A 23,840-nucleotide genomic window follows, 5' to 3' on the forward strand; every position below is an offset into this window, starting at 1 on the left:
TCGCCTAAGAGTTGTTTAAACAGGTATTTCAAAGTGCTTTTGATTTTGGCTGCATGAAGAGTTGAGTCTGTTGAAGTGATCTTCCTTGTGAAGGACGGTCTTCCAGAATTCATATATATATACTTGATATTCGTGAAGAATGCATTTACACTTATGTTTTAGCAGCTAGAGCTGACCAGTGTTGATGACAGCCCACATGGCTTTGTCTGCTCTCTAATGCAGTCTTCGCCCTGGCTGGGTCCTCACTGTCCGGCTGAGAGGACTGAGCCAGTCCGCTCCCCAGCTATGGTTCCCTACATGGCACTGCACCTGCTAGGGACCGAGCATACTGCGGGGTCTGGCCTTGTGTGTGATTTCTGCTTGCTTTTCACTAACTCGCCTGCCCACCCTCTGCCCCAAGTGCAACCTCCTTAACATTCTAGTAACAGCCAAGAAGATAGGCTCCCTAGAACTCTCTTTGACTGAATGGATTTTTCATTGTTTTCCTTAAATGCCTTCGCTTCAGAGGCTATCAACTGCTTAAATGCAGCCATCGACATTTACACAGACATGGTAAGACCCTGCCTTGCGTGAGCTGAGCGGCTGTGGGGTGGAGTTCTGGCGATGGCTTACAGTTGTACTTTCGTTGTTGTTTTTTGCTTCCCAAAGTGACTGGCATTCAAAAAAGGTAAAAGCAGATGGGACTGTTTTTTGTTTCTCCCTCAGGGAAGGTTTACGATCGCAGCCAAGCACCATATCACCATTGCAGAGATCTATGAGACTGAACTCGTGGATATCGAGAAGGTGAGCTGGGGCAGTGTTCTGCACAGGTGGGTGTAAGCCAGGTAGGTGACACAGCTCAGCGAGCCCTCCCCCTTCCAGCAGAGTTGAGTAGTGCAGACCACTGAGATTGCTTCATTGTAGAGATGGGGAACCTGGTGGGCTAAAGTCTAGACAGGTTTCTCCTCAGGTGAGTGGCTGGCACCTGAGAGTGGGGTAAGATTTACCATGCCTGCCCGCTGTCTCCGCTCTGGGTGACTCGTGTCAGGATGGTAGTGTTAGCAGAAGTCTTCCTTTGGGCTTCAGGAAGAAAGCTTCAGGAAGGAAGCTGCAGGGGTGTGCTCACCTCTTTATTTACACCGTGACCTGGAGGAGGAAGGGAGCTGAACTCTGGGCTGGCCATACCCCTGTTTTGCATGGGTCTGTTTTTCTGAGCTGTGGATTATAGCAGCAAAAGAAGAGAGGAGGAAACACTGAGCACCATTTTCCAAGGCTCTGTCTTTGCTGTCATGCTGTGAATTTTACCACTTTTTAGCTCTGCAGCACGGAGGCCTCTTTATGGGTGTGGAAGCTAAGGCTCGGAAGCACTGAGCTGCCTGGAGCCGCTCAGATTGGATTTAACAGAGCTGATGCAAAGCCGGCCCCAGCGCTGGGCTTCATCCTATATCACGCTGTCTTCTCAGTCATGGAATCACCAGCAGGGCCCAGGGCACCTCGACAAGAGGAAGACATTTGTCAGATCTGGAGGCTGCCTCAGCTCTGACTGGAGACAGATGTTTATGTAACACTGTCCTGAGTACTCTGGGAGACCAGAGGTGTGAGTGAGAAATAGAAGCGGCGTGGAGGCCGGCCAGCCGTCATTCCAGTCAGGCTGATGAGCACCAGGCATACTCTTGGGGTAACCGTTCTGTCCTATCTGAATAGTCAGGGCACCCCCTGAGCCTCATGCAGCATCAGACAGGCATCCCTCTTCCTCTTTATCTCATGCCGTCTCTCCGCTTTTGGAACAGATGCCTGATGGGGCCTCCTCTTCTCCCCATGCTCTACTGTGGGGCACCCTGGGACTGACTCTTTGTCTTCTGTCAGTGCTCGGTGTTGCTCTCAGTGTTCTCTCTGCACTCAGTGTCACTGCTTTACAGACCATGTGTGTGCCAGTGGCTCACAAGTCGTTGGCAGCCCAGCTCTCCCTCCACACCTCAGATTCCTGTCTCCTCCTGTCTTCTAACCATCACCTCCAGCCCAGTGTGTTTAATCCATTCCCCCCCCCCCACTGTGATTTTCCCCCTCTGAACCACAGGCATCCTCTCTTTCTCCACATTCAGCCTGTGGACGATTTCTGTGGTCCCAAGTCCCTGCTCCCTCACTTCCTCATTACCCCCCTCCCCCAGCTTTCACCGGCTCACTGCAAGAGCCTCCAAACTGGCCTCCCTGTTTCTGCTCCTGCTCGAGTTCTGAGCCCTGGGCACAAGGTCCCCATCACCCTCTCCTTCTGTGCATTTTCTCAGGGAAAGGGGGCTTTATACTGAGAAATAGCATGTTGACCAAAATCCCAATGGACCATCAAGGGGGTAGGTGTAGTATGGCAGCCACTTGGAAGTTAGCAAGACAGGTACTGTTGCCAACATAAGAGAATTTTTCTCCTGGTGTAAAATGATAATTTCATATGTATTACACTGGCTTTTGTCAATAATATTGTCCCCCCTCCCTCCAGTGTAACAGAGCAGCCAGAGTGATCCTTGTCTAAAGGAGATGAGATTGTACCTCCACTGCTACCACCTGATGTTATCCCCTCTTCACTCAGAGGAATAGCCAGAGCCTTGCAGATGGCCTCCGAGGCTGCCCTGGAGGCGGCACACCCCCCACCTGTGTGCCTCTCTAAACTCTCCTTGCTCTTCCCCACCTTCTTCCCCCATGCAATAAACCGTGCTGCGGCCACCATGACTTCTTTGATGATCCTCACACAAGCCAGATGAGCTCCTGACTCAGGATCTTTGCACTGCAGTGTCCTCCTCTGTCCTTGGGGCTCTTCCACAAATGCCCCCATGGCTTACTTCTGTTTATCCTTCAAATTTTGCTCAATTTGTTACCTTTTCTATGAGATGTATCATGACCACTTAGTTAAAATTGGAACCCCAGCTTGTCACGAATAGATACCAAGACACCTCTCCCACCTCAGCTTTCTCTTTTTATTGCAGTGCACATGTCACATTACATCATCATTCCTGTTACTCATCGTCTTTCCCTACACTTAGGGTGGGCACCCCATGTCAGCACGGAGCTATGCCTCTCGTTTACTGATGAGTCCCAAGAGCCCAGAACTCTATGGACATAGTAGGCTCTGACACCCCATCTCTGCCATAGCAGCATACCTGCCAAAGCATGTAGAATCTTGGGAGGTGTCTCTGACTGCTGAAGTTGGACTGGCATTGTTAACCTTTGCCCTCTGACTTCATGCTGACCACCACCTCATGGTTATACAGCACAGAATTCACTATGATTTATTAAATAGAATTCATGATTTGGCCATTTTGTCATATACGCCATGGTTTTCTGAGGGTGCTCTCCTCCTGACTAAATCAGAGCCACTGAGTGCAATGCATGTGGCCCTTCTTGGAGAGGTTATCTGCAGACCCTGGAGAGGATGGGGAGACCCAGACCTGAGCCCTTCTGTGCTCGCCACTGCAGAACTGATGATGGAACAGAAAGGAGATGGGTCTGGTGTGGCTGGGATTTTTGTTTTCAGGGTGTCTCGGGTGGGTACAGTATCTTTACCAAGGTTGAATCATCCTGGAAGGACAAGCACTCTTGCAGAATGTCTTTCCAGTAGAGGCTGCTTCATCGGCTTTCCTGTCCAAGGGTGGTCAGGGAAGTACACTGGAGGCAGGAGCCTGCGGCACCGTGCCGTCTCTGTTGCCAGGGCGTGCTCTCGGGAAACCACACATGGAGACCCACATGGGAAATTCAGGGTGGATAAAATGATCTCTAATGTTCTCTTGTTTTCTTTCTTTTTAAAAAAAGAAACGTGATTTGTCATGGCAGCTTCTGAAGCCCCCAGAATTCATGGCATTCCTGCCATTCTGCAAGTTAGCCAGCAGGTGGCATCTGCCTTCACTAATATGACCTGCCCTTTTAAAAGCAGTCTAAGAACATTACTCAGCATGGGGCGCTTGGGTGGCTCAGTGGGTCAAACGTCCAACTTTAGCTCATGGCATGTGATGAGTTTGGCTTGTGAGTTCAAGTCTGACGTTGGGCTTTGTGCTGACAGCACAGCACCGGGAAGCTGTTTTGGATTCTGTGTCTCCCTTTTTCTCTGCCCCTCCCCTGCCCATGCTCTGTCCCTCTCAAAAATAAATAAACATTAAAAAAAAAAGTATTACTCAGTACACAGAGGGTCACCTTGAAATATCCCTGATGTTTCGTCTCCTGTGCTTAGAAAACATTGCTCTTGCTTCCCTGGTTGGACTCACCAGATTATGGTCAGTGGTACCTGAAGTTTCAGTTTGAAAATCAGTTCTACTAAGGTACCTTATATCTGATCTATTACAAATGAATTTCTTCTCTGTTAATACAAGCCACTGTGTGTTCTATGATTCATGTACAGACTTTAGTGACGAACGAAGTGTGTGAAGTTCAAGAGGCTCACATTATTTCTTTGATTTCATGAAGTAAGAATTAAACTAATAAATGGGTCTTTTTTAAATGGGCTTTTAAATGACTCAGAGAAACTGACCATTTCTGTTTCAGCCCCTGGAGAATATGATTTAATACTGTTGGTTACCATGTAGGATGTGCCTCTGGCAAGTTCATGTTAGATCTATCTGGGGGTATATATTCTAAAAGAACTGATCCCATCTGAAGGTTAAGTTGACTTACAAAGTGGACTTAACCTTGAGATGTGGAAATTGCATTTGTTTTAAGACCAATGAAGACTGCAGTCCTAAAGGGCCTTGTCTCTCATTTTAGGTTTCCTGTGTTTTCCAGCATTGTGGCATTCACTAAATTCCCCAAGAAGGAATATTAATGCAGGATAACAGGATGATTTTGTGTCGAGGCTTATAGTTACGTGTGCAGTTGTTATTGGTGGCTGTCTTCTACTTTTTATATTTATCATGGTCTTTGAAATTGTAAGAAACAGTGGGTAACTTTGTAAGGTGCAAGGGTCTACTTGTGCCTGGTAAATTTCACTGCATGTTAAAACTCCAAACTAGGTGTGAACATCCAAAGATAACCTGTGACAGCCTCTTTTCTCTGAAACTTCTCTGTTAAGCCACTAGATAAGCTTTCCTTTCAACTATACCCTCTGTCAAAACTTGGGAGTATTATAAAGTTTTATTATTGGTTTAATTAGCACTATTAAAAACTAAGCTTTAAATTTCTTTCTACTGTGATAAATCTAGCTGTAGTTTAGTTATAACATTTTGATGGACCAGTATCATTATTTAATAAGTATTAGATTAAACCAAATTGTCCATATTTGGCCACTTATTTTTACCTGTAAACAGCAATTACAGTTAACTCAACAGTATTCATTGAGTTCTGGTGTTGTGAGAACTAGAAAGATAAGTAGGGACAGTCCCTACCCCCATCCTCTGGCCCCACTCCCTCAAGTTATGTCATTTGATACTCTTTACTAAAGATTCAGTCATGCTTCTCATACTTTACCCTATCTATTATGATGGAAAAGAATGCTAAATAGTTTAGAGAGCACGGGAACAGTGCAAAGAAGATTACTTTTGATTAATTGAGAATTCACTGAAAAACTTTCCTTTTCTGGGCATTCCAGATTAAGATACTGACAGTAATTCAGTAGGGGGCTATCATTTGAAATGCAGTTTGCCTACATTCACTTAGCATCTGTTTATTGAGCACCTACACTGTTTGATTGACACTCTGCTAGGTTCAGGGACATAATAGTGAGACCTGCCTTACAGAGCTTACATTTTAGTGGGAGGGAGAACACGTACATTCATCAGCTCATCCTACACATGTGTGTATGGGACACTCTGACAAGTACTGTGGGGAATCTATCTCAGATGTTTTCTCTTTGTATGTGTGTCTATGTATGTGTGGAAAGAGGACTACAATGTATCTGTTCTTTCATGGCTGTTAATTTAATATTTCATGGAGAACTTTCCGCATTGATACTTTGTATCATTATTCTTAATCTTAGCACAGTAGTTTATTATATCTAATCACTTACATTATTTCCAGTTTTCCCCTGTTATAAATAATACTCAGAAAATTTGTTTGGGGAGCATATTAGTTAGGGTAGGCTGACCAAATGGACCCAAAACATAATTATTCAAACCCAGACATGTCAGTTTTTCCACAAACTGCCCATGGTGCTCTGCAGTCCAGACACGGCTAATGTTGGCTGTGGCCCCTCCTGCCTGTGGCCTCAGGGCTGAATAGATTTTGTAAACCAAGTCAGTGTTGGTCTTGGTCATTGCACTAGTACCTTTAGGAAGGTGGGGGCTGAGGTTTTAGGACCAGGCCTGTCTGCTTCCATTCAGCTCCCAGGAACCATGGCCAGAGTGATCTTTAACATAGTGCTCTAGCCTGTTTGTTGTTTTCTTGTCTTTGTGCCTCTTTGTTCAGTCATTGGGTCGGACTTCCTTGAAGCTATGGGCTTAGTGGGAAGGGAGCACCTGTAGTCTGATATTTGGGTAATAGTAACTATCCTCCTCTTTAGGGCTTACTGGGAAAACTGAGATTTAAGGCAGAGGTCTACAAACCCACCACCTGTTTGTATACATCCAAGTTAAGAATAGTTTTCACATTTTTTAATGTTTTTTTATTTATTTCTGAGAGAGAGAGAGACAGCATGAGCAGGGGAGGGTCAGAGAGAGGGGGAGACACAGAATCTGAAACAGGCTCCAGGCTGTGAGCTGTCAGCACAGAGCCCGACTCGGGGCTCGAACCCATGAACTGTGAGATCATGCCCTGAGCCGAAGTCGGACGCTTAAAACCGACTGAGCCACCCAGGCGCCCCAGTTTTCATATTTTTTAATCATTAGTCAGAAAAAAGCACTTCACAACACATAAAAACCACATGAAGTTGAGATTGTCAATAAATAAAGCTTTTGGAATTGGACACACTCATTCCTTTACTGTCTGTGGCTGCTTTTGTGATACCGTAGGAGAACTAAGTTGTTGCAACACATCGTGGCTCACAGAGCCTAAAATATTTATAACCTGGGGTGTTACAGAAAAGTTTGCCAGGCTCTTACTTTAAAATGTTGTTCTGACTTACCTTTTGCCATTTGGGGTATAGAGGCCATTGGCCTTCCCAAACATACCGAGGCCCTATCACTAGACCCTGTCAGTTTCTTTCGTAATTGCCTACAAACAAGCTACTCCTTTCCAGAGTTCTCTCTTACAAAGTTTTGCTAAAAACAGCAATACACACTATTGTCTCTTTCCATACAGCTTCTTCCTGTATGGCTGGAAGGAGGCTCCAGGAGGGATGTGCTCTGCCTTCTGAGTTGTCATGTGCTTAATTTCACTAAATGTCATGCCACAACATGACAAGGGCTTTCCAGCTTGAAACCTGTTTCCTCTCCACTTGACTGCTAATTCATCGCCACACATTTTAGAGTGAAGGCAACACCGTTATTTTAGATGACATGTACGGTATTAATGAGGAAAGTCTGTGCTGCTGAGGCAAGCTTTAGACCTAAAATGTAATAGGGCTTTCTATGTCTCTAAAATAACCATCCAGCTTTAGCTGTTCTGAGTTTGGCAGTGGTGGGTACATGATGGTTGAGGTACATTCTGCCCTTTGTAGTTGTTTAGGAACAAGGTGGACAGTTCTGCCATCTTTGATTTGTGGCTTCCATGGTCACTCCAGACTTGGTCATTGCCATTCTAGCTCATGGAAAAAGATGAGGCCTGGAGAAGAATGCACGGTCAGGTGGATAGGCCAAGCCTGGTAGAGACCCACAGCATGTCTCTTTACATTCTGGTGGAAACAGCAGGTCACAGCTGCCCGGAACTGCACTGGGGGCTGGGGAAATGGTGTAACTGGACATTTGCATTGGAAGAAGAGAAGAAGAGACTTTAGTGGACAGTGAGTATTCTGGATGTGTGTGCTTTTTTCTGTTCCTCAAGTAAAGGAGGCCAAGTTGTGAAAGGTGTGCTGTTGAAATAGGTTTAGCCATAGGAATAATACCTATGTAGTTGTAGTTCTTAAATGTAGTTCTTCAGACAAGTAGTTTGAATAAAATACTGTGTGTTGATGTGCCTGGGTGGCTCAGTCGGTTGGGCGTCCGACTTTGGCTCAGGTCATGATTTCACGGTTCGTGGGTTCCAGCCCCACATCAGGCTTTGTGCTGACAGCTAGCTCAGAGCCTGGAGCCTGTTTCAGATTCTGTGTCTCCCTCTCTCTGACCCTCCCCTGCTCATGCTGTCTCTTTCTCTCTCTCAGAAATAAATAAAACATTAAAAAATTTTTTTAAAAAAAATACATGTATGTTTTTCAGGCTATCGCACATTATGAACAGTCGGCTGATTATTACAAAGGGGAAGAATCTAACAGGCAAGTGTCGTTTTCCTTAATATAATTAAATGGTTTTTGTTATGTGTGATAAAAGACAAACCTTCACCGCACTCTGTGAGCATGTTGGGCTGTACCAAATGAAGGTGTTCTGAGATACCTCTTCATTTTTCTGTCGGATTGTTACTTGATCTGCTCTGGTTCTTGATTGCAGTTCAGCTAACAAGTGTCTACTGAAAGTGGCAGCGTATGCAGCCCAGCTGGAGCAGTACCAGAAAGCCATCGAGATCTATGAGCAGGTGAGGCTGCCGCGGTCTCGCCAACTTCCAGAAGTCACTCTGAGTCTTCTTTTTTTTTTTAATTCAACTTTAAACTTTTTAAATTTTCCTTTTTATCAAGATATAATTCACATGTCATATAATTCATCCTGGTAAAGAATACAAGTCAGTAGGTTTTAGTATTTCCGTGAAGTTGTGTAACCATCACCGGTACCCAATTCCAAAACATTTTCATCATACCCCAAGAGACACTCCTATCTCCCCTCCTCCCGGTCTCTGAAAACTACTCTACTTTCCGTCTCAATGGATTTGTTTATTCTGGGCCTTCTAGGAAATGTGGCCTTTTGTGACTGGCTTCTTTCACAAGTAGCATAGTTTTTTCAGGGTTCTTCTTGAAACCATGAAACACGCTTGTTTTAGTGTGTAATGATACTTCATTTCTTTTCATAGCTGAGTAATATTCTGTGGTTAGTTTACCTGTTTATCACTTAATGGACATTTGAGTGTTTTTTCACTTCAACTATTATGAATAATTCTGCTCTGAAAACTTCTTTTCATGTTTTTGTGGCAGTATGTTTGCTTTTCTTTTGGTTATATACCTAGGATTGGGATTGCTGGTTTATGAGGCAAGTCTGTTTTTACCTCTTTTTTTTTTTTTTTTTTTTGAGAGTGTGTGCAAGCAGGAGTAGGGCAGAGAAAGAGGGTGAGACAGACTGCCAAGCGGGTTCCATGCTGTCAGCACAGAGCCTGACACGGGGCTTCATCTCACCAACTGTGAGGTCATGACCCGAGCCAAAACCAAGAGTCAGATGCTTAACTGACCAGGCCACCCAGGCACCCCTGTTTTTAACTTTTGGAGGATCTGCAAACTCTTCCACAGTGGCTGGACCATTTTACGTTCCCACCAGCAATGTGCAGGGGTTCCAGTCGCTCTACATCCTCACCAGTACCATCTGTTTTCTGTTTTTTTGTTTTGTTTTGTTTTGTTTTTTGGGGGTTTTTTGGATAATAGCTACCCTAATGAGTGTGAAGTGATACTACGTTGTCATTTTGATTTCCATTACCCTGATGGTTAGTGATGTTGAGACCCCTTTCATGTGCTTGGCCATTTTTTAAAATGTTTATTTACTTATTTTGAGAGAGAGACTGAGAGCATGAGTGGGGCAGGAGCAGAGAGAGGGAGACACAGAATCCGAAACAGGCTCCAGGCTCTGAGCTGTCAGCACAGAACCCAACACAGGGCTTGAACCCACAAGTGTGAGATCATGATGCTTAACTGACTGAACCAACCGGGCATCCCAGCTTGTTGGCCAATTGTCTGCCTTCATTGGAGAAATGATAGTTCAGTTCCTTTCCCATTTTTGAGTTCAGTTATATTGCATTTTAGAAATTCTTTATATATTTTAGATGTTGATCCCTTATCAGATATGTGATACATACATATTTTCTCCCATGATGTGGGTTGCTTTTTTACTCTGTTGTTGGTACCCTCTGATATGTAGTTTTAACTTTGATGAAATCCAGTTTCTCTATTTTTTTGTTGTTGCCTTTGTTTTTTTCACATCATATTCAAGAAGTCATTGCCAAACCCAAGGTCCTGAAGCTTCTCCCCTGTTTTGTTGTAAGATGTTTATAATTGGAGCTCTTATGTTTAGGTCTTTGATTCATTGTGAGTTAATTTTTGTGTAGAGTGTTAGGTAAGGGTCCAACTTCATTCTTTTGCTTGTGGATATTCAGTTTTCCCCGCACTGTTTGTTGAGTACACTGTTCTTTTGCCATTGAATATAGTCTTGGTCCCCTCATTGGAAATTATTTAATGAATATTCTATTTGACCATCTCTTCTATCCCGTTGGCTGTATATGTGTGTCTTTCTGCCAATATCACACTGTTTTGATTATGTCGTTTTGAAATCAGGAAGTGTGAGTCCTTCAACTTTTTTTCTTGTTTTTTTTTTCCTTTAAGATTGTTTTAGCTATTCAGGGACCCTAGCATTTCCATATGAATTTTAGGATCAATTTGTGTTAAGAAGCCAGCAGGAATTTGATGGGGATTGCATTGAATCTGTAGACCAATTTGGAAAGTATTGACATCTTAACATCATTAAATCTTCCAAACTCTGAACACAGGGTGCCTTTTCATGTACTTGGATCTTTAATTTTGTTCAGTACTATTTTATAGTTTTTAAAAAGTTTGCTAGCCTTGCACTTCTTTAGTTAAATATACTTCTAAGTATATTAGACTCTTTGATGCTGTCGTAAATGGAATTGTTTCCTCCATTTTTTTTTCAGATTTTATCTTTTTTTTTTTTTTTTGCTAGTTATACACTGCAACCTTACTGAACTAGCTTATTAGTTCTAGTGGGTTTGGAGTTTTTGTTTATTTTGATTTCTGTATTCAAAATCATGTATTTATGTCATCTGCGGATAGCTATAGTTTTGCCTATTCTCCAACCTGGATGCCTTTTACTTCATTTTCTTGTTAGTTGCCCTGGATAGACCCTCCCGAACAATGGTAACTAGAAGTAGCAAGAGCACACATCCTTGTCTTAGTCCCATCTTAGACAGAAAGCTTTCTGTCTTTCATCATTAAGTAATATGTTAGCTGTAAGTCTTCTGCAGTTTGAGGAAGTTCTCTTCTCTCCCGAGTTTGTTGAGTGTTTTTATCCTCAAAGCTTATTGTGTTTTGTCAAGTGCTTTTTTCTGCATCTATTGAAATGATCATAATAGTTTTTGTTCTTTATTAGTATGGTGTATTTTATTGACAGATTTTCATATTTTGAACTAACCTTAACATTACTGGGATAAATCCTGCTTGATTATTGCAAAGTTTGGGGGTCTTCAAGAGCACCTTCAGGTTTGATAATTCTCTAGAAGGACTCATAGGACTCAGTGAAAGCTATTATACCACAGTTATGGCTTATTATACCAGAAGGATGCAGATTAAAATCAGTGAAAGAAGGAGGTGCTTAGGGCAGGGAACAGAAGAGTTCCAAGTGTGGAACTTCCTTTCATCCTTTCCCAGTGGAGTACTTCTCCCAGCAACAATGGTGAAAATATGCATGGAGTATTACCAACAGGGGAAAAGTTCATGCGAGCTTGGCATCTAGAATTTTATTGTGCCCCTTAGACATGGCTGACCTTATTCTCCAGTTCTTTCATATGCTGAGCTGAACCCCATTGTCAGAGGCTCTCAGGTAAACAGAAATACTCTTCAAGCAGGAAATCCCAAACAAGGGCTTAGAGATGGCTTCCCAGGAGCCACAGACAAAGGCAAGAACTCACTTTGGACAAAATTAATCCTTTACTGTATAATCATAATATGTAATCCTTTTTAGAAGTTGTCAGTTAGTTTGCTAGTATTTTGTGTAGGATTTTCAATCTGTATTCTTTCATTATTTTGTGAGGTCTTTGATTTTGGCAGGAAGGTAATGCCTCATGGAATGAATTGGGAAGTAGTTTTCTTTTTCTGGAAGAATTTGTGAGGGATTGATGTTCTCTCATTATTCATTTATTTTTTTAAATTTTTTTTTAACGTTTTATTTATTTCTGAGAGAGATAGAGAGACAGCTTGAGCAGGGAGGGTCAGAGAGAGAGGGAGACACAGAATCTGAAACAGGCTCCAGGCTCTGAGCTGGCTGTCAGCACAGAGCCCGATGCAGAGCTCGAACCCACAAACCTTGAGATCATGACCTGAGCCAAAGTCGGATGCCCAACCGACTGATCCACCCAGGCGCCCCAGATGTTCTCTCTTTAAACATTTGGTAGAATTCAATGATTTTCTCTTCTGTTTTCAATTTCATTGATTTCTAAAGTTATTATTTCATCCTTCCACTGTCTTTAGATTTATTTTGTTCTTCCTTTTAAAGGGAGTTGAGGTAGGAGCTGAGCTTACTGATTTTCCTATTTATTTTGTGCGCATGTTTAGTGCTATCTAAACAATGCTTTCTGTCTCACAGTTCTGTTAAATTGTTTCATTTATTTCATTGTATTTGTTGATTTCTGTGGATTATTTAGACATGTTTTGCTTAATTACCAAGTGTTTGGAGATTTTCCTCTTTATCTTTCTGTTGTTGATTTCTAGTTTGATTCCTTTGTGGCGGCAGAACACACTCTGTGATTTCGTTCTCATCAATTTGTTAAAGTTGTTTTATTGCCCAGAACATGGTCTGGATTGGCACTTCTTCTGTAGTTCCTATTGCTTGGTGACATGTTTTGTAATGTTGATTAGACTTTCTTGGTTGATAGCACTGTAGATTTTTTCTGTGTACTTACTGATTCTCTTTTTCTGTCCATTGTTGAGAGTGGAGTATTGTAGTCTCCAACTGTGATTGTGGATTTGTCTTCCTCCTTTTGTTTGTGTAAGTCTTTGCTTCACATATTTTGAGCTCTCTTTGCCACATACATGGTTAGAATTACCATGTTTTTTTAAAGCATTGATACTTTTATCATTTTATTTATTTAGGATGATAAAGGGATCAATTTATTTTTATTTATTTATTTTTTACAAATAGTTTATTGTCAAGTTGGTTTCCATATAACACCCAGTGCTCATCCCCACAAGTACCCTCTTCCATGCCCATCTGCCCCCTACCCCCCAGACCCATCAGTCCTAAGTTTGCTCTCAGCATTCAAGAGTCTCTTATGGTTTGCCTCTCTCCCCCTTCCCCACTATTTCCCCACTTCTCCCCCACTGTCCTCCGATAAGTTCCTCCTAATCCTCCTGTATGTGCAAACATACGGTTTTGTCCTTCTCTGTCTGACTTATTTCACTCAGCATAACACCCTCAAGGTCCATCCATGTTGCTACACATGGCCAGATTTCATTGTTTCTCATTGCCATGTAGTATTCCATGGTATAGATAAACAACATCTTCTTGATCCATTNTTGTTGAGGATTTTTGCATCCGTATTCATCAAGGATATTGGCCTGTAGTTCTCTTTTTTTTCTGCATCTCTGTCTGGCTTGGGAATCAGAGTGATGCTGACGTCATAAAATGAGTCCGGGAGTTTTCCCTCGATTTCTATCTTTTGGAATAGCTTGAGAAGAGTTGGGATTAATTCTGTTTCAAATGTCTGGTAGAATTCCCCAGGGAANGTTTATTTGGAAAGACTTTTATCTTTCCTTCTATTCTGAATGACGGACTTGATAGATAGAGGATTCTTAGCTGCCTATTTTTTCTGTTCATCACATTGAAGATCTCCTGCCTTTTCTTTCTGACCTGTCAAGTTTCAGTAGATAGGTCTTTCACCACTCTGATAGGTTTCCCTTTGTATGTTAGGGCCCTTTTCTCCCTAGCTGCTTTCAAAATTCTCTCTTTGTCCTTATATTTTGCCAGTTTCTCTATGGTAGGTCGTGCAGAAGATCGATTCAAGTTATGTCTGAGGGGAGTTCTCTGTGCCTCTTGTATTTCAACGTTTACTTCCTTCCTCAGGTCGGGGAAGTTCTCTGCTATAATTTGTCCCAGGACTCCTTCAGCACCTTCCCCCCTCTCTTCCTCTTCTGGGATTCCTATGATACGGATATTGTTGCGTTTGACTGTATCGCTGAGCTCTCGAACTCTTCTTTCATATTCCTGGATCAGTTTGTCTCTTTTTTTCTCAGTTTCTTCTTTTTCTATTATGGTGTCTTCTAATTCACTTATTCTCCTTTCTGCCTCTTCAATCCATGCATTGGACGCTTTCAGTTTACTATGTATCTCATTTATCACATTTTTTAATTCATCATACCTGTTTTTAAGCTCCATGTTGTTTGTAGCCATAGTTTCTTTGATGTTCTCTTTGCTTTTTTCAAGCCCAGTGATTAATTTTATGACTATTGTTCTAAAAGTTTGTTCAGTTATGCTGTTTTGAGCATAACAGTATCTGTTTTGAGCAGTTGTTTAGCTGTCAATTCTTCTTGGAATTTCTTTGGAGGAGAGCTCTTTTGTTTCGTCATTTTGTTTAGCTTTCTATCTCTTGTTAGTTTTAAAAGCTTGTTATGCTCTCCGCACCTATGAGCGCTGCTGTACCCAAGAAGACTCTTTGTCCAGGGCCTATGCTTTCAGAAAGTGTTCTTTGAATGGTATCTCTTGGTCTCTCTTGTTGAGACCTTGGTTATTTTATTTTCTTACTTGTAGTGGTATTTGGGACTCTCCACCATGTGTACTTTGGCTTGTTTCCTGAGGTAGCCCTTGGTGTAATGGATAGAGCTGTAGTGAGCGCTGACCAGAAGTGTTCCAGTATGAATCAAGCTGGGGTGCCTTAGTGAGACAGTTGGGCATGGTTTGGGCTAGGGTCTCAGTGTTCAATGACGTGGTAGGCCAGCTATGATAACCAGAGCCGAGCGTTCTCTGTTGTTTTTGGCAGTCTGTGTCAGGCCCTAGTTCGATTTGTAGAGCATTAGTTTACTCCTTGTCATTAGGTTTCTCTACTTTAATCAGTCTTCAAATTAAATGGATTTTGTTGCACCTCTAGATCCTCTCAGTCAGTAGCAGAGGAAAATCCCCTCAGATCCAGCCATAAAGAGATCAATTCTGAGCGAGGTTTTCCTCAGTGATTTCCAACCATTTTGTCCTCCTAAAGAAGGCTTCCAGGGATTTCAAATTGTGCCCACACACGCCTTTTCTGGAACCAGTCACAAGCGGGACACGGGGACCCGGAGCACAGCGAAGCGAGGCTTTAAGCAATGTTCTTGCCAGAGCAGGTGTGAGCAGGACAGGCACGCCGATACTTTTATCATTTTAAATGTCCTCCTCTGTCTCTGGTAATTTTCTTTGTTCTGAAGACTACTTTACCTTGTATAGCCTCCTGCTTGCTTTTGGTTAATGTTTAAATGAGATAGCTTCTCCCATCCTTTTTCTTTCAGCCTGCCTATATCACTGTAATTGAGTGAGTTTCTGGTGGACAGCATGTAGTTATGCCATGCTTTTAATCTACTCTACTAATGTCTGTCTTTTAATTGGTGTACTGGAGCATTCACATTTAATGCAATTATTGATATATCAGGACTTAAGTCTGCCATTTATTGCTTTCTGTTTATGCTCTGTTTTTTGTTTCTTTGTTTTCTTTTTCCTGCCTTATAGTGGGTTGCTTGATTATCTATAGTATTTTCAAGTAAATGGCTTTGAATAGCTTTTTTTAGTGATTGCTCTAGGTATATATATCATGTACAGAATTTATCACAAGCTAACGATATCATCACTTTTATTATTTCCAGTGAAATAACATAAAAATCTTCCCTTATGTCCCTTTCTCCTCTTAATTCAATATATAATTTTCTCTCCATACTTTGAGAACCACCTCAATGATACAATTTTTACTTAAATTGTCCAGCGTAATTTAGAAAACTCAAGAAGAAAAGCCCATTGTATTTACCCATATTTTGCTTACTATGTTCTTTTCTTTCTTCTCATGTTCTAAGATTACTGCTTTCATTGTTTCGTTTACATTTAGAGAACAAATATCCTTTTGCCATTTTTTTTAGGTCAGGTTAAGTGGTGACAAATTCTCTAAGTGTTTCTTCATCTGGGAATGTTTTGATTTCCCCTTCATTCCTGAAGCATCTTTTCCCAGGGTATACAGCTCTGGGTTGACAGTTGTTTCTTTATTACCTGAAAATTGTGCCACTTATGGCCTCTGTGACTTCTGAGAAGTCTGCTGTCATTCAAGTTGTTTTTCTCCTGTAGATAAGGTATTTTTTCTAGCCGCTTTTAACATTTTGTCCTTGGCTTCAGTTTTTAAGAAGTTTATGCAGCGTGGCCCGGGTGTCTTTGCTTTCATCCTTTTTGGGTTTTACTAAGCGTCTAGCATCTATAGGTTTATGTTTCTTACCACATTTAGGAAGTTTTCAGCCATTATTTCTTTAAGAGCTTTTTCAGCCCCTCTCTCTGACACCTTCTCCCAGGACTCAGACAACTTGAGTATTAGACCTGATTTTATAGTCTGATAGTCGCAGGTACTCTGTCCATTTTTCAGTCTGTCTGCCCTCTGTTGTTGAGACTAATTTCTAATTTTCTGTTATCATTTCACTGATTCTTTCATCTTTTCCATCTATTTTGCTGTTGAGCCCATCTGTTTTTTATGCTGGTTATTGTGTTTTTCAGTTCTGAAATTTCCTCTTGTTCTTTATATCTTATGGATTTTTTTTTTTTTTTGCTGGAAATTTCTTTTTCTTTGTTGCTTTCTGTTTTTTCTTTAGTTTTAAGCATTATTTTGTAATTGCTGCTTGAAGCATTTTTATGAGAGCTCCTTTAAAATCTTTGTTGTTAATTCTAACAGTTCTATCACCTCAAAACTGTCATCTGTTGGTTGTTTTTTATTCAGCTTAAGATCTCCTTTTTGGGTGTTGTTAAGTTACTGTTGACAACTGGACTGGCACCTATTTAAACCTTCCCTCTAGGCTAGTGTCCTGTGACCCTGCTCTGGATGCAGTAGAAGCCTGTCACTTCACTGCCGCCTGCTGGAGCTTGAAGCTCAGCCCCCAGTGGGCCTCTGTTAATTTTTGGGGCCCTCACTACTGTTGCTGGGCGGCTGCCACCACACTACATTGGGGTTGCTCTGCCAGCTGATGGTGGGTGTCATAAGCCTCCATAGGCCTCTTCTGACACCTCACCTGCTGGGAGATGAGGGATGACCCCTCCTTCTTTCCTGCCAGGTGGAAGTGAGGCCCAGGCTCCCCAGTGGTCTCCACTGCCTTGCAGCAGGGGTGAAGGGAGGGCCATTACTAGCTGGTGGGGATGAAGGCTCGGTTCCCTGCTGGGCCTTGTGAAGCCATCTAGGCAGGGGGCAGGACTTTGGGGATCTCCCTTGCAGTCTCAAAAGGATGGATGGCCATCTCAGCATCTAGGGTCTTTGCTGAAGTGAGTGGGAGTGGGGCCATAGTCTTCTGTGGTGTTTGGAGTAGAGCAGTAATTTCCTAAACTTTTCTGTCTTGCTAGGCTGCCCCTTTCCTGATCCCTCAGCTAGAGAAAGCAAACTTATATATTCTTTCTTTTTTTTTTTTTTTTTCTTTTTTTGCTGCATCCAGTGTGGCACTTATGGGTTGCTAACTTTTTGCTCCAAGTTCAGAATATATGAAAGGAAAAGAAACCCCCGGGGAATGCCCTGCTGTGTTTTCCATGTGTCTCAGTGTCTCTACCTTTCAGTCACCTTTTGTTGGTTTTATATGAAATAACTGGGGCTTTTAGTTGCACTTAGGAGGGATGAAGAAAGATAATGTCTGTTCCGTCTTCCTGGAAGTAGCAGTCTTATGGGTCATTTTTAACAGGTTAGCACTTTATGTATTAAGTATCATTTCTTGTCTAGTAGAATTTCCTAGTGTGTGATACTGGGTTAAAAGGATGTATTTATAGCTTAACTGATGTAAGTAAGATACACAAGTGTTTTCTAAAGTGCAGATGAGGATCAGTTTGCCTAATAGGAAGGCAAACTTTTGAAATCTAATTCTGCTTTCTGTGCCTAGGTTGGGACAAACACTATGGATAATCCTTTGTTGAAATACAGTGCAAAGGACTACTTCTTTAAAGCAGCCCTCTGCCACTTCATAGTAGATGAGCTGAATGCTAAGGTAAGGAGTCTTGCAATGTCAGTTTCTGCTGCACTTGACCCATGAGAACAGGCGTCAGGCCCTCTATTCATGGTGTGCTTCACTGGGTGATTGTGGTTGTAGCAAGACCAAGCTGCCTACATTAATAATAATAATAATAATAATAATGTTAATAGTGTGCTGTGCATCCCAGCTGTAATCTTGCTACAACTGCTGACTGGTAGCCACATTTCCTTCAGTAGTTTTACTTTAAAGGTATTATGGGGGCTAAGCGGGGAAAAGTAAAAGTAGAATAACATCCTTTCTCTCAGACTCCAAAATCAAGTCGGAATGGGGATTGGGGAGACAGGAGGCAGAGATCTGGGTGTCCTTGCTGTGTCCTCTCTGGAGGACAGGGCAGAAGCGAAGCTAGGGAAGGGAAGGCATCCTTCCCTCCAGCCTCCAGCAGATATCTGACTGGGATTTATTTGGAATCTGGACAGTATAGTGGATGGAAACGAACACCTGGTCTGTATGTTTTTAAGAATTAGATTTGGTCCACATGGTCATCTCTACAGTAACCTAATTCAGAAAAATTAGTTTAGAAATTCATTTGTAACTGATATTGGTAATTCAGATTGAATAGGTTTCCTGTGCTGATTTTGACCTTGAGTCTAACAGCATACTTGTTATACACTTAAGTAGGCTGCAGGTACATCTTGCTGAAGGACTAGGATGTTCAGATAGAAAGTGCTTTATTTTCTAATCCAGTAAGTCGGACATTAATGAGTGGTTTTCTCTTAGCTTGCTCTTGAGAAGTATGAGGAAATGTTTCCAGCATTTACTGATTCAAGAGAATGTAAGTTATTGAAAGTAAGTAACATCACAACTTTGAAGAAGAAGAACAGCATTTGCTGTCAGGTGGGATTGGATCAGAAGTGAAGTTCTAATTCTGTGAGGAGCATTGGCATTCTCCTGCTTTTGTAGAGTGGGTCTCAATTGCCAGCAGAGTCAAGGATGGAAATACTGTGTTCTAACCCAGGCAGCTCGGAAGTGTTAGCACACATACTGGGTCCCTGCCTTGTGGTAGCTCTTGGTTTATGTTTGAGTATTTCCTCAATTCTGTAAGGTATTTGGCAACATCAATTAATGTGATACTAAGGCTATTTCTATATTTGAAGTATCTATTCATGGGTAGGACTGTTTAGCCTATCAAACTAATCTTTCCGTACTTATGCTACCAGAAACTTCTAGAAGCTCATGAAGAACAGAACAGTGAAGCTTACACTGAAGCAGTAAGTTATGCGTTTGGGATACAGTACATCCTTTGAAGTTTAAATTACAGAAACTTCTTTTCCTTTTCATTGTATAAATGCTGAACATTTGTTTAAACATTTATCCAATATACCCAAGTTTTATTTTCCAAAGGCCATGTTTTATATGCCCCACAGACCTTTACAGTTAGACAGTTCCATTAGCCATGCTGAATTTAGCTGGGAGACGAATTTAAGAGAGAATATCACATACTGTTATACTTTGCTATTTTAATGTTTTCCTTTGAAAATATCTAATCCATGCATAACTGTAAGTAAAATCAGTTAAATATAGCTTAAAATATGAAAACAAAGCAGTGAGAGCTTGCTATATTCTTGGCATAAAAAAATGGAAGACTTTTTTTGTGCTCATTAGTTTTCTGTTTTCCCATCCTTTGCCATCTTGTATTTAGAATCAAGCAGATTTCTCCGTATCCTCCATTAATTTATTCTTCATGGCTTTGAAGTGATAGTAGAAGAGAATGTTTGCCCATTTAACTTGTGCTACCAAACCATTCACATCCTGTTGAGATATCATTCTTTGGTGATGTGTTGAAATGAGTTAAAAGGATTTCGCTTTCACATGTCCTGTGTTTGCAAGGATGTTCATTCATGCAACACCAGTAATTTTCCACATTCCCTTCTTATACACAGTCTCATTTCCTTTGTCACATGAGGTATGCTTTTCCAAGTATTAAGGTGGTTAGGAGTTGAGCATGTTAGCATACAGAGCAGTATAAAAAGCACAGGAACTTGTCATTAGCTCCATCAAAATAGTCCCAGGATAATGAAAAAACAGACTATTTTTAAAGAAGAAAGTTATAAACTAGAATGAAAGGTTTAAATGAAAAAAAAGTTGGAGAATTATCACTGGAAATATTTAAACAGCCTGGGGCATTGTTTTTTTGTGTTTGGTTGTATTTCCATGGAATAATTCCTGTTCCTCTTTCTTTAAACCAGGTGAAGGAATTTGACTCAATATCTCGCTTGGATCAGTGGCTTACCACCATGTTGCTTCGTATCAAAAAGTCCATCCAAGGAGATGGAGAAGGAGACGGGGACCTAAAGTGAACGTTTATGTCTTTGTGGCATGCAGCTGACTCCTCTTTAGTTTCATGCTAGGGCCACATGATCTTTATGGGATGCCCATTTAATGGCTTAACTCTGTTGCACATGAGCCAAACCACGTGTGTGTGTAAGCTCCCTGTGTTTGTGTCTTTGTGAAGCAGACAGATGGGAAGGTCCTGTGCATATCGTAGGTGTGATAGGCTATTCCATGCTCGCTGGAGCCCCCACGGTTTTTTGAGAACCGCTTCACAATCTTATTCTTGTCATCGTGATATTTGCAGAGCCCATGTTTAACTTTGCTGCGTATTTTTATGTCATTTTCTTGGACTGGAGTACCCAACCTAATCGTGCTAATAGATGCTTTGCCTATTTTCTATAAATTCACACCTGGATGTATTCTCTAAGTGTTCATGTTTAGTTCAGGATGGCTGTTAGGAATGAGTTTTATGACTTCACTTACTAAAAATTGTTTATTTGTTGTTGTGATTCTTTTGATGGTGCTAGTGACCAGTGTGTTTGCTTTTTGTATTGTTGTGTTTGCTGACGTGCATGCAGAAATTCAGAACAACCAGGGTCTGCCAGCAGTGCTGACTTACATTGTGCGAAAAGGGAGCTTCCTGGCAGGGCTTGCTTATGTGTATGGGCGGATGTCAGGGTGAGTTTGGCTGATTTGTACTCACACAGTTAAGACCTATAAGAAACAGTTTTTCCTTTTCCTGGAAATTGTTTCCACTTTTCATTGGAGTGGAATCCTTACTTTATATTCACACAAAGATGATTTAATTGGCTTGCCCTTTTTGTTTATTTTCATGTTCAGACACTTGCCCACGTTGAGACAGTGCCTGCTGTGCCCCCACCACGTGAATCCTCATCAGGGTCAGGGGGCATCGAGGTCAGAGCTTGAGAGGGCAGTCACTATTTTACCCATTTATTGAATGTGTGGGGTTAGGTGGGGTAAGTACAGGTACAGAGGCTTACTGTGTGTCCCGTTGGGGAAGAAGGCCAGCCAGCTTCCAAGGAGGCTTGATTTTCCTCTCGGCTAATGAAATTGTTTGAGCTTGTATGTTTGAATTTCGTTGTGTCATTTTAGTTTACATAATATGTGCTCTGTTGATTTATGAGCTCATATGCAGTGGCTTTAGATATGGTCTTATTTGTTGAATCTTCTCTGTGTGTATTCTTATGCTTAAATGACTTAAGTTTGATATGCATTTGTTCCCAGACCTAGCTTTGGGGTCTTTCTAAATTATGCTGCTATCATTAAAGACAGATAATGAAATTCACCATGTTAGGTCTGATAGTAACTGGAATTTGAAGGGTATTTTCATTTTTAGATATCTCTCAGCTGGGATTCGTAGGCTTTGGCTGGGCAGAAGTAGAGGGTGTGGCCAGGCCAAGGGCTGAGTGAGGAGGAAGGCATGGGGATGTGAGCAGGTCAGGCTGGGATGAAGGAGAACATAGCAAGAAGGAAAGTTGGAAAGGGCCAGCTGAGGCCTGGTGGTGGAGGCTGTCCCTCAGGTGGCTGAGGATTCCCTGGCTGCACTTGTGGGCTCACCTGTGCAAGGTAGCCTGGTGGAGAGGAAGGCTGGTGATGGCTGAAAGTACCAGAAGCCATGGACACTCTTGCCTTTGGCTCTGGAATCTGATGAGTATTCCTTCCTTCCTCCAAAGATCTGGGATCCTTAGAAGGAGGTGAGCTATCACTTATGGTACAATTAAGAACACGGCCCATTTGCTTTCTTCACTTCCTATTGGAATCTCTTATGAAGAAATGATTTGCACAGAGCAGGTTCCTATCCCCAGTCTGTTCCACGACCAGCCAGATGCACTTGTGTGAAAGTGAGGCATGGTGAGTGTCCTTAGGCTGTGAGTCTGTCCCACCTGGAGAGCATTTAAATCCTACCTTGTTTCATCATTACTGTGGAAGGTTTGTTTCACTTGTTGAAAGGGCCTTCTGGCCTGACCACTTAAAGTTAGAACCAGATGATTTCTCTTAGGGCGATTTCTTTCCCTGTACTCATGGCCCCCTGACAAGCCCCATATGCGGAAGCAGTATGGTTTGTAAAAACAGTTGGAGAGTTGCTTGTTTGTATTGAAGTAAACACGGGGATCAGTAGCAGAGTTAAGAATTTTTTGTTTTTAAAATTTATATGAAAAGAGTAAAAATAATTGTAATGGCTAGTCCAGAACTGCCAGAAGATAAAAGGAAAACGAGAACAGCCCTGTTAACATTATCCACACACACTTCCTTCTTTTGAAATGTCCCATTAATGTCGGGTAGGACCATGACTGAAAGGCCCAGGTTAGGTTTTCAGGGGTTACAGAATATTCTTTATGAACAAAATATAATGACTATTTCTGTTCCGGCTCTTGTATTTTAGCAGATCGGGGGTTAGTTCATAGTCCAAGTCAGTCAGAATTTCTTACAGGAAAGCTTTGCTTTTTGTGGCAACATTTTTATATAGCTTAAGTGATTTCTTCCTTTTTTATTTAATGATTTGAAAACAGTATTTTTGCACAGTTGTGACCATGCGTGATGACATCCCTGTAACCAAAGTGTGTGCATTTATTGTCTCCTCTGATACTGTGCATTTAAAATGTCCAAATGCAAACCTTTGTGGCTTCTGTCGGAGGACCCAGCAGCACGGCATGCTGCCCGCGACCTGCCTGCCCTCAGTGTGAGATGTGGTCCCGAGCAGGCTCCCGGCCGCCATGTGCTGAGCTGGCCACTGCGTGCTGAGCCGGCCACCGCGGGGTCTCCTCCCTCGAGCTCTCGGGTGGAGGATTAGATTATGAAAACTAACCATGTGACCATCACTCTACCTTAGCAGAAAGAGTGTGTATGTTTTACATCACCCTGTACAGAAAATAAAGTGGAAATTATGAATAAAACTTGGATGGGTCTTTTCTAGATAAATTTACACAAATCTAGAGTTAGCTTCCTTTCCGTGAATTTGTCCCCATTAAGGTTAAGGCAGTGGGCATTAATAGTCTCCAGGCTCTTTGAATGTTCATCCAAACACAAGTTGGGCTCTGCCAAACCTTCCTCACCTGGTGGAGGTCCATGGCCCTGGGGCAGCTCTGCCAACAGAGGCTTTGGCAGCAACCCTGGTTCTGGCCTTTGGGTGCAGTCCCTGCGTTTGCACGGTGTCATCCATCTGGCCACCCGGGGAAGACTCCTGCTGGCATCCCTTAGGCCACAGCCACTTGCCAAGTGCAGGGAGGGCAGATTCCTAGAAGACTGTGGTGGGGGGAGGTGAGGAACCCTAAAGCCCCTCAACTCTGTGCAGTGAGGGTATTATGTCACTCTTTGGATGTCTGTACAGGGATGACACATGCCCTTGGGGAGTGGGTTGAGCCCATGAGCCACTCGGGCCTCAAGTTCTGGGGAGGAAAGAGGCTGCCCTTGGGGCCCAGGCCTGGTG

General features: G+C 42.2%; 1 protein-coding gene across 2 annotated transcripts in view; it reads left to right on the forward strand.

Annotated features, from left to right (window-relative positions):
- The window catches only part of NAPB (NSF attachment protein beta), a 44,481-nt gene extending 21,174 nt beyond the window's left edge, over positions 1-23,307 (forward strand). The window contains exons 4-11 of one of the 2 annotated variants that reach the window (XM_077745475.1): positions 506-552; positions 706-783; positions 8,241-8,296; positions 8,469-8,553; positions 17,972-18,076; positions 18,839-18,907; positions 19,279-19,329; positions 20,308-23,307. In XM_077745475.1, coding sequence (XP_077601601.1) covers positions 506-552; positions 706-783; positions 8,241-8,296; positions 8,469-8,553; positions 17,972-18,076; positions 18,839-18,907; positions 19,279-19,329; positions 20,308-20,418 — 602 coding nt within the window. In that variant the 3' untranslated portion in view covers positions 20,419-23,307. The remainder of the gene's footprint in view (positions 1-505; positions 553-705; positions 784-8,240; positions 8,297-8,468; positions 8,554-17,971; positions 18,077-18,838; positions 18,908-19,278; positions 19,330-20,307) is intronic. The other variant, XM_077745476.1, reaches the window with a different exon arrangement.
- Positions 23,308-23,840: the final 533 nt, after the last annotated feature.

This window comes from Crocuta crocuta, unplaced genomic scaffold (genome assembly GCF_008692635.1).
Source record: "Crocuta crocuta isolate KB4526 unplaced genomic scaffold, BGI_CrCroc_1.0 scaffold178, whole genome shotgun sequence".
Classification (NCBI taxonomy): Eukaryota; Metazoa; Chordata; class Mammalia; order Carnivora; family Hyaenidae; genus Crocuta; species Crocuta crocuta.